At 44.7% G+C, this 10,147-nt stretch overlaps 1 protein-coding gene across 5 annotated transcripts in view; it reads right to left on the bottom strand.

The window, feature by feature from the left end:
• Window positions 1-237: 237 nt before the first annotated feature.
• LOC106578034 (basement membrane-specific heparan sulfate proteoglycan core protein) overlaps window positions 238-10,147 on the bottom strand; it is a 74,150-nt gene continuing 64,240 nt past the window's right edge. For 4 of the 5 annotated variants that reach the window (XM_045701737.1, XM_045701740.1, XM_045701741.1 and 1 more), the window contains 9 exons: window positions 9,575-9,700; window positions 9,422-9,446; window positions 9,236-9,333; window positions 9,020-9,070; window positions 8,829-8,912; window positions 7,779-7,841; window positions 7,582-7,656; window positions 3,741-3,771; window positions 238-2,008 (listed from right to left, as the gene is read on the bottom strand). In XM_045701737.1, coding sequence (XP_045557693.1) covers window positions 1,978-2,008; window positions 3,741-3,771; window positions 7,582-7,656; window positions 7,779-7,841; window positions 8,829-8,912; window positions 9,020-9,070; window positions 9,236-9,333; window positions 9,422-9,446; window positions 9,575-9,700 — 584 coding nt within the window. In that variant the 3' untranslated portion in view covers window positions 238-1,977. The remainder of the gene's footprint in view (window positions 2,009-3,740; window positions 3,772-7,581; window positions 7,657-7,778; window positions 7,842-8,828; window positions 8,913-9,019; window positions 9,071-9,235; window positions 9,334-9,421; window positions 9,447-9,574; window positions 9,701-10,147) is intronic. The other variant, XM_045701738.1, reaches the window with a different exon arrangement.

Below are 10,147 nucleotides of genomic sequence, written 5' to 3'. Positions count from 1 at the left end.
AGCCCATGTGCCTGCTGTTCTAACTTGGTGGTGCACATGTAGCCTATAACCTGTTTTAGAGAAATATAATCATTGAATATTTTAAGAGCTTTCATTATCTGTTTATATGCCCCATTTATTTATCCTACGGTTCTGACACTAGGAACGTCCCATGTTCTGAATTCTGTCTCTTTACATTTCAAAGTGCTGAACAAATAGTTATATTGACTACGTCCGTCGTCGTCAGCTCATTAATGTCTTAATCGAAACTACGGATTGCCTCTCATCCGCTTGTCGTCCCCTTATGCCATAGTTTGTACATCTCAATCATTAGTAGAAACTACATTTGTTTAGCAAGTCAGGCATATAGCTATGTTATTTTCTTAAAGGCAGTAAATGAGGCTGAATGAACTATTTCGCTGCCAGACAAGGCTCCGCTGATAGCCAGGTGTAGCAGTGGTAAGGTGTTCGGACTGCTGTTGGGACTCTGCTGTAGGGACAGCTTTATGTAGGCCCTAACAGATTGTGGCCACCGTTTGTCACTGTTATAGTGAAATGCATGTATTGTTTAGTGTTGTGTTGTGTAGTGGCTTTGCTGGCATGCATTCCACTTCATTTATTTTTTGCCCCACCAAGATTTACATGCTAAAATCGCCACTGCCAATACATATATTCCAGTGAAGAAGAAAACATAAAATAACAGTAACACTAAACGACAGGGTTGGTTTGAAATCCATTAAAATTCCAGTCAATTCAGTCCTGGACTAAGAAGCATATTCAGTGAAGATTCTCCATTTAACGTAGTTTATAGTCTGGGACTAGGCTTAATCTATGTCCAGGAAAACGAACCCATAATGTATGATGTGGATGTTAACGCAGAGTACTAGCTATATTTCACTGTATTTGAGGACCACCGCTCTGGAAACCTCTTAAAGCTACAGATCCGGATCATATTCTGTTTTTACATACCGTACACACATTATTTCTACGTAGCTGCTGTTCACACTCAACCTCCCTTCACGTTTCTCTCTTTACTCACCATCCTCTGAACCATGATGATGTAGCATAAGTCTCTGCCTCGTTTGAACAAACAGTCAAGGCCTTTATGAAGGTTACAACCTTCTCTGTTTTTAATGGCAGTTGCACAAGCAGGACGCAGTGCCTTCTCATTGCATTGGAGCAAAAACAATCTGCGTTTTGTGTGATGATGTAGGCTAATGACAGTGGAGAGTTTAGCAGCAGCTATGTAGGCAGCGGAGTAGGCAGCATCTAAATAAAAAAAATATATATTATCGCGTTTACAGAAAATCCAGAACTGCAGCCACTCCGATATGTGAGCTTTTGTCCACAGGACAAAATAAAATAAGACAGTATGTAAAACATTATATAATTAAAGGGGAAATCTGCAGTCTAAATAATAACAAAGCGGCCACCAATTTTTTACAACTACAATTTTTACAAACAACGGAGTAAAACAAGCATATGTTGTATTCTGCATGGATCAATAGTTATACACAATTAATGTAAAAGTACGTAGGAATTGCAGATTTCCACTTTAAATATGGATGAAATTAGACAACAACAAAAAATCCATTATTATAATTCTCTCTCCTTCATAATTTCCCCTGTGTTTGCATTCGGTACCTGAGTTTATGGGTTAAATCTTAATCAAAGTAACATCAGTGGGTCTCTGAGGAGGATGGAGGGGTAATCTCCTATTGTGTAGTACACCGTGTCTGGTTTCTTTAGATTATTTCCTTTGCCCACTGGGTGGCGCTGTGCTGCAACTGGTATCTGTAGGGTGCTGAAGAGTGTCTCTGCCTGGGGGGGACTGTGGTTCTTTCCTCTCTTCTGATGAAGTGTACTCTTTGTCCCCTGGATGTCCCTCTTCTTCTACTGCTGCTACTGGTACTGCTCCTGGTCTCCCTGCAGTGATGTAGACAGATGTCACCTCAGATCCAGGGGTGTTCTGTGGTTCTGGTCTTCCTGATAAAGCGCTCACTGGGTTGTCAACTTCTGGAACAACGGCCTGTTAGGAGATGAGAAATCATAACATGCAAATTATCATTTTTTTTTAATTCTAAGAGTCTAAGACGTTGGGCGGTGGGGGAATTGCTTTAACATGGTCATACCATGCATCGTTTAGCTATTTGATATTGAATTTATAATGTTTTGATAAAATATTGAATTTGGCCTTTAGTCCCAAATCCCATAGAAATGCATTGAATAACACATTCATAAATGGCAAAAAAGAGTTAAAAATAAATAATAAGGAGTAAGGTTTTAAAGTGTCTCAGGAAATATTTTAGCTTTTTTCCACAAACATATTTAACTACACCTACATTCATTATTTTAACCAGTACCAGCTTTTTTCCACAAACATATTTAACTACACCTCCATTCATTATTTTAACCAGTTACCTTCAAAAAGGTCATAGAGCAAAATTGAGAAAAAAAAATGCCCCCCTTTCCACAGTGGGGTCACATTAGTTTGTTGCCCAAACCGTTCAGACGCTACAGACGTTTTCCTGAGACAACCGATTTCAGGGATGTCTCATGGTCTGACAAACACTGCTGGTGTTCGAAGGGAAAGGTGTTCGAAGGGGTTGAGGTCAGGGCTCTGTGCAGGCCAGTCGAGTTCTTCCACACCGATCTTGACAAACCATTTCTGTATGGACCTTGCTTTGTGCACGGGGGCATTGTCATGCTGAAACAGGAAAGGACCTTCCCCAAATTGTTGCCACAAAGTTGGAAGCACAGAATTGTCTAAAATGTCTTTGTATCGAACAGTTCTTGTGCTGATGTTGCTTCCAGATCCAGTTTGGAACTCAGTAGTGAGTGTTGCAACAGAGGACAGAGGATTTTTACGGGCTACATGCTTCAGCACTCTGCGATCCCTTTCTATGGGCTTGTGAGGCCTACTATTTCACGGCTGAGCTGTTGTTGCTCCTAGACATTTCCAATTCACAATAACTGCACGTACAGTTGACAAGGGGCAGCTCTAGCAGGGCAGAAATTGGACGAACTGACTTGTTGGAAAGGTGGCATCCTATGACGGTGCCACATTGAAAGTCACTCATCTTTTCATAAAGGCCATTCTACTGCCAATGTTTGTCTATGGAGATTGCATGGCTGTGTGCTTGATTTCAGACACCTGTCAGCAACGGGTGTGGCTGAAATAGCCGAATCCACTAATTCAAAGAGGTGTCCACATACTTTTGTATATATAGTGCATATACACACAGGGGAAATGGGAAAAAATACAAAGATAACTACATTTGAGGACATATCTGTAGTTGTCCTTTTTGTAAGTGACGACCTATGAACAATAATTGGATACAATCCACTATGGCCTTAAATTAAATGAATCACATGCATCTAGCACAGGGTCATAGGATATCTTGCTTTCTGGAAGCATTACAAAAAGCTGCTGACCCAACCACACCAATGCCATACACATCAAATATATGTGAATGTGTTTCATTAAAAACATGCAGCATCAATATACGGTATCACACACCACGAAAAACTAACAAGAAGTTAGAGAAAGCTAACTGTATTCCTAACTTTATCATGCAAGTAAACACTTTAACACACAATCACCGATGACTAGTCATTCTACAGTACATTCAACACACCATGTAAAAACCAACAAAGAAGTTAATTGTTTAACTGTATTCCTAACTGTATCATGAAAGCAAGCACATTTAATAGATACAAAACATGAGCAGCAGAAAGAAAAGATTCCATACAATACTAACCATAGTGGAGGATAGAGAGTAGGAGTGTTCCCTGTTTGGAGAAGGAGGAGAGGACCACCAGACATCTCTGTTAGGCGTTGTATGTCTGTTTCCTCTGGCTGTACATCCTCCCTATCTCTCTGTGACTGACTGGTAGCTAGCTAGACTCACCAACACACAATGAGAAGAGAGAGAGAGAGTAGAGAAGAGGGAGAAGAGATTTCTGCAGAGATACTGTATTTTCGATAGAGAGGCAACAGAGGGACCACAAATTGTCAGACAGGTCACTTCCTGTTTGGAATCTTCTCAGGTTTTTGCCTGCCATATGAGTTCTGTTATACTCACAGACACCATTCAAATAGTTTTAGAAACTTTTGAGTGTTTTCTATCCAAATATAGTAATTATATGCATATTCTCGTTTCTGGGCAAGAGTAGTAACCAGTTTAAATTGGGTACGTTTTTTATCCGGCCGTGAAACTACTGCCCCCTAGCCCAGACAGGTTAAAGATGTGGGGTTTCAGGTGTCTCCGGAAGGTGGTGATTGACTCCGCTGTCCTGGCGTCGTGAGGGAGCTTGTTCCACCATTGGGGTGCCAGAGCAGCGAACAGTTTTGACTGGGCTGAGCGGGAACTGTGCTTCCGCAGAGGTAGGGAGGTGAGCAGGCCAGAGGTGGATGAACGCAGTGCCCTTCTTTGGGTGTAGGGACTGATCAGAGCCTGAAGGTACGGAGGTGCCGTTCCCATCACAGCTCTGTAGGCAAGCACCATGGTCTTGTAGCAGATGCGAGCTTCAACTGGAAGCCAGTGGAGTATGCGGAGGAGCGGGGTGACGTGAGAGAACTTGGGAAGGTTGAACACCAGACGGGCTGCGGCGTTCTGGATGAGTTGTAGGGGTTTAATGGCACAGACAGGGAGCCCCGCCAACAGCGAGTTGCAGTAATCCAGACGGGAGATGACAAGTGCCTGGATTAGGACCTGCGCCGCTTCCTGTGTGAGGCAGGGTCGTTCTCTGCGAATGTTGTAGAGCATGAACCTACAGGATTGGGTCACCGCCTTGATGTTAGCGGAGAATGACAGGGTGTTGTCCAGGGTCACGCCAAGGCTCTTAGCACTCTGGGAGGAGGACACAATGGAGTTGTCAACCGTGATGGCGAGATCATGGAACGGGCAGTCCTTCCCCGGGAGGAAGACCAGCTCCGTCTTGCCGAGGTTCAGCTTGAGGTGGTGATCTGTCATCCACACTGATATGTCTGCCAGACATGCAGAGATGCGATTCGCCACCTGGTTATCAGAAGGGGGAAAGGAGAAGATTAATTGTGTGTCGTCTGCGTAGCAATGATAGGAGAGACCATGTGAGGATATGACAGAGCCAAGTGACTTGGTGTATAGTGAGAATAGGAGAGGGCCTAGAACAGAGCCCTGGGGGACACCATATTTACTCCCCTCCAAATCTCCGACCACTACCTTGTATCCTTTTCCCTCTTGCTCTCATCCAACACTTCTCACTCTGCCCCTACTCGGATGGTATTGCGCCGTCCCAACCTTCGCTCTCTCTCTCCCGCTACTCTCTCCTCTTCCATCCTATCATCTCTTCCCTCTGCTCAAACCTTCTCCAACCTATCTCCTGATTCTGCCTCCTCAACCCTCCTCTCCTCCCTTTCTGCATCCTTTGATTTTCTCTGTCCCCTATCCTCCAGGCCGGCTCGGTCCTCCCCTCCTGCTCCGTGGCTCGACGACTCACTACGAGCTCACAGAACAGGGCTCCGGGCAGCCGAGCCGAAATGGAGGAAAACTCGCCTCCCTGCGGACCTGGCATCCTTTCACTCCCTCCTCTCTACATTCTCCTCTTCTGTCTCTGCTGCTAAAGCCACTTTCTACCACTCTAAATTCCAAGCATCTGCCTCTAACCCTAGGAAGCTCTTTGCTACCTTCTCCTCCCTCCTGAATCCTCCTCCCCCTCCCCCCCCTCCTCCCTCTCTGCAGATGACTTCGTCAACCATTTTGAAAAGAAGGTTGACGATATCCGATCCTCGTTTGCTAAGTCAAACGACACCGCTGGTCCTGCTCACACTGCCCTACACTGTGCTTTGACCTCTTTCTCCCCTCTCTCTCCAGATGAAATCTCGCGTCTTGTGACGGCCGGCCGCCCAACAACCTGCCCACTTGACCCTATCCCCTCCTCACCTCGCTCATCAACTCATCCTTGACCGCTGGCTACGTCCCTTCCGTCTTCAAGAGAGCGAGAGTTGCACCCCTTCTGAAAAAACCTACACTCGATCCCTCCGATGTCAACAACTACAGACCAGTATCCCTTCTTTCTTTTCTCTCCAAAACTCTTGAACGTGCCGTCCTTGGCCAGCTCTCCTGCTATCTCTCTCAGAATGAATTTCTTGATCCTAATCAGTCAGGTTTCAAGACTGGGCATTCAACTGAGACTGCTCTTCTCTGTGTCACGGAGGCTCTCCGCACTGCTAAAGCTAACTCTCTCTCCTCTGCTCTCATCCTTCTAGACCTATCTGCTGCCTTTGATACTGTGAACCATCAGATCCTCCTCTCCACCCTCTCCGAGTTGGGCATCTCCGGCGCAGCCCACGCTTGGATTGCGTCCTACCTGACAGGTCGCTCCTACCAGGTGGCGTGGCGAGAATCTGTCTCCGCACCATGCGCTCTCACCCCAGGGCTCTGTTCTAGGCCCTCTCCTATTCTCGCTATACACCAAGTCACTTGGCTCTGTCATATCCTCACATGGTCTCTCCTATCATTGCTATGCAGATGACACACAATTAATCTTCTCCTTTCCCCCTTCTGATAACCAGGCGGCGAATCGCATCTCTGCATGTCTGTCAGACATATCAGTGTGGATGACGGATCACCACCTCAAGCTGAACCTCGGCAAGACGGAGCTGCTCTTCCTCCCGGGGAAGGACTGCCCGTTCCATGATCTCGCCATCACGGTTGACAACTCCCTTGTGTCCTCCTCCCATAGTGCTAAGAACCTTGGCGTGATCCTGGACAACACCCTGTCGTTCTCCACTAACATCAAGGCGGTGACCCGGTCCTGTAGGTTCATGCTCTACAACATTCGCAGAGTACGACCCTGCCTCACACAGGAAGCGGCGCAGGTCCTAATCCAGGCACTTGTCATCTCCCGTCTGGATTACTGCAACTCGCTGTTGGCTGGGCTCCCTGCCTGTGCCATTAAACCCCTACAACTCATCCAGAACGCCGCAGCCCGTCTGGTGTTCAACCTTCCCAAGTTCTCTCACGTCACCCCGCTCCTCCGCTCTCTCCACTGGCTTCCAGTTAAAGCTCGCATCCGGTACAAGACCATGGTGATTGCCTACGGAGCTGTGAAGGGAACAGCACCTCCATACCTTCAGGCTCTGATCAGGCCCTACACCCAAACAAGGGCACTGCGTTCATCCACCTCTGGCCTGCTGGCCCCCCTACCTCTGAGGAAGCACAGTTCCCGCTCAGCCCAGTCAAAACTGTTCGCTGCTCTGGCACCCCAATGGTGGAACAAGCTCCCTCACGACGCCAGGACAGCGGAGTCAATCACCACCTTCCGGAGACACCTGAAACCCCACCTCTTTAAGGAATACCTAGGATAGGATAAAGTAATCCTTCTAACCCCCCCCCCCCCATTAAAAGATTTAGATGCACTATTGTAAAGTGGTTGTTCCACTGGATATCATAAGGTGAATGCACCAATTTGTAAGTCGCTCTGGATAAGAGCGTCTGCTAAATGACTTAAATGTAATGTAAATGTAATGATCCCTTACATACTGTACACAGCTTTTAATATGGGTTAAAGAGGTGTGAGGTTCTTATAGGGGGAATATGGAGGGATTTCCAATCTTACCTCTCTTCTTCTTGGCTTTGACCTTCTTTTGAAGGTCAACCTCAGCATAGGTCACATCAAAATGTCCAGCTGCTGCTGACAATGGACATTTAAGACAACAAATGAAGGAATTAGGTTATTGCACATTCTGCCACTTCATCACAAATTAAGAAACAATTAAGGTTTTAATGACTGCCAACCTGTAGAATGGGTCTTACCTGTGGCTTTCCCTGTCTTCACCTCAGAGTAGACTGGATTTTCTTTTAGATAATCTCGCTTTTCTGAGGAGGAAGAAGAGCAGCAGAGAATTTGTAAATATATATAGATATATACACAGTACCAGTCCAAAGTTTGGACACACCTACTCATTCAAAGGTTTTTCTTAAATTGTTACTATTTTCTACATTGTAGAATAATAGTGAAGACATCAAAACTATGAAATAGCACTTATGGAATCATGTAATACCCCAAAAACTAGCCATCCTTTGCCTTGATGACAGCTTTGTACACTCTTGGCATTCTCTCAACCAGCTTCATGAGGTAGGCACCTGGAATGCATTTCAATTAACCCGTGTGCCTTGTTAAAAGTTCATTTGTGGAATTTCTTTCCTTCTTAATACGTTTGATTCCATATGTGTTATTTCATAGTTTCGATGTCTTCACTATTATCCTACAATGTAGAACATGGTAAAAATAAAGAAAAACCCTTGAATGAGTAGGTGTGTCAAACTTTTGACTGGTACTGTATGTATGTGTGTCACGGCTCTCTTCGTCTTCTGACGATATAGCAAAATCGTCGTCTGAAAATGTAGACCAATACGCAGCGGATGTCGTGTTCATCTTTGAATTTAATTAATCGCTCACGTGAACACTATACAAAAACAATAAACAATGACAGTGCAACAGTTTTGCAGGCTATCCTAACGCAGTGCAAAAACAATCTCCCACAAAAGACAAACACACCCTCATATATGGGACTCTCAATCAAAGGCAAATAGACAACACCTGCCTTCAATTGAGAGTCCCAACCCCAATGAACCCAAACATAGAATACATGAAAATCAAACAGTGCCCAAAAACCCCGGAATACTTAAATCAAATGCCCTTTTTAGAAAAACACCACCCCTAACCACATAAAACAAATACCCTCTGCCACGTCCTGACCAAACTACTATACCAATTAACCCTTATACTGTCCAGGACGTGACAATGTGCATATTTTAACTCATCTTAGATACACTGCTACATTTGTGACAGTTGAGAGTCACCTTTCTTTTTCTTGTCCAACTTTTTGAGTTGAATCTGGGCGTAAGTCACATGACTTGGTCCAGCAGCAGAAGCACCAGCAGCATCTGAGACATAATACACAAACACCTCCACTTAGTCAAACTACATGTCATATTAAATGAAGAGCAGCAGACTACCACACATTCATACTGAAAACATTACATTACACTACCATTATCATTGTTGTCTGAGGGATTGATTGTATCGTAGATGTTAGCATCACCTGTTGGTCAAAGAAGAGAGAGACAGGTTAGTCAGGTTTGTTATCCCTCAGCTTGTCTAGGGACAGAGAGTACGGTTACATTTTGTTATACAAAGTGGATGTTGATGAGTCAGTGTATGAGGTTACAGAGAGAGGAGTGGTAGAGGTCTGGGCTGAGAGACTGACCATGCTGGAGATGTGTATAAACAGTATCTGGAGTCTGGCCCTGGGTAGATCCTTGGTCCTGTTGGGGGTCCTGGTTGGTGCTCTGGGGCTGAAGGGGCCTACAGGGAGAGAGATACTCAGCTTAAGAAGCACAGAGAAGATGTTATACTCTATGTATCAATTCAGTTGAGAGACAGGTGTACTCACCAGAATATTCTGTTGAAACAGGAACCTGTAATGACAAACACATTGTGTTATGTACTGAACTTTCTTCAACTATTTATATTTTAATTTCATGTTGTGATTTTTATCCTAAACATATAAGAAGTTTTCCATGAAATGAGAGAAGATTAGTCTCACCTTTTCTGTTTTGATATCTCCACAGCAGGACCAGGAGAATGACCAGTAGAACACCAGCAACAACCAGACCCACAACCACTCCTACTAGGACTGATGTAGAGGATCCAGGAGATACGACTGGAGAGACTGGAGAGAGAACAGCACAACACCATCAGACTCTGAGGTAGAACATAAATAAAGTAGTTCAATTCCTGTATGTATCTGAGACTGGAGAGAGAACAGCACAACACCATCAGACTGAGGTGGAAAATAAATAAAGTAGTTCAATTCCTGTATGTATCTGAGACTGGAGAGAGAACAGCACAGACTCTTAGAGAGCTTATACAGGTTAAGAGTACAGAGCATGAAAACAAAGTAGGCTGGCCCGTCTTTGACAATTTATTTGAGAGATCATATTTTATGGGGGAGAGCACCTGTTGACAAAATATTTAAGTGCCTTTGAAATGGGCAGGATAGTAGGTGCTAGCCGCATCAGTTTGAGCGTGTCAAGAACTGCAACACAGCTGGGTTTTTCACACAACAGTTTCCTGTGTATTTCAAGAATGTTCCACCACATTCAAACCTACATTAACA

This window comes from Salmo salar, chromosome ssa18, assembly GCF_905237065.1.
Source record: "Salmo salar chromosome ssa18, Ssal_v3.1, whole genome shotgun sequence".
Taxonomy (NCBI): domain Eukaryota; kingdom Metazoa; phylum Chordata; class Actinopteri; order Salmoniformes; family Salmonidae; genus Salmo; species Salmo salar.
The sequence above is the reverse complement of the archived record's forward strand: the minus strand, read 5'-3'. Positions and strand labels throughout refer to the sequence as shown.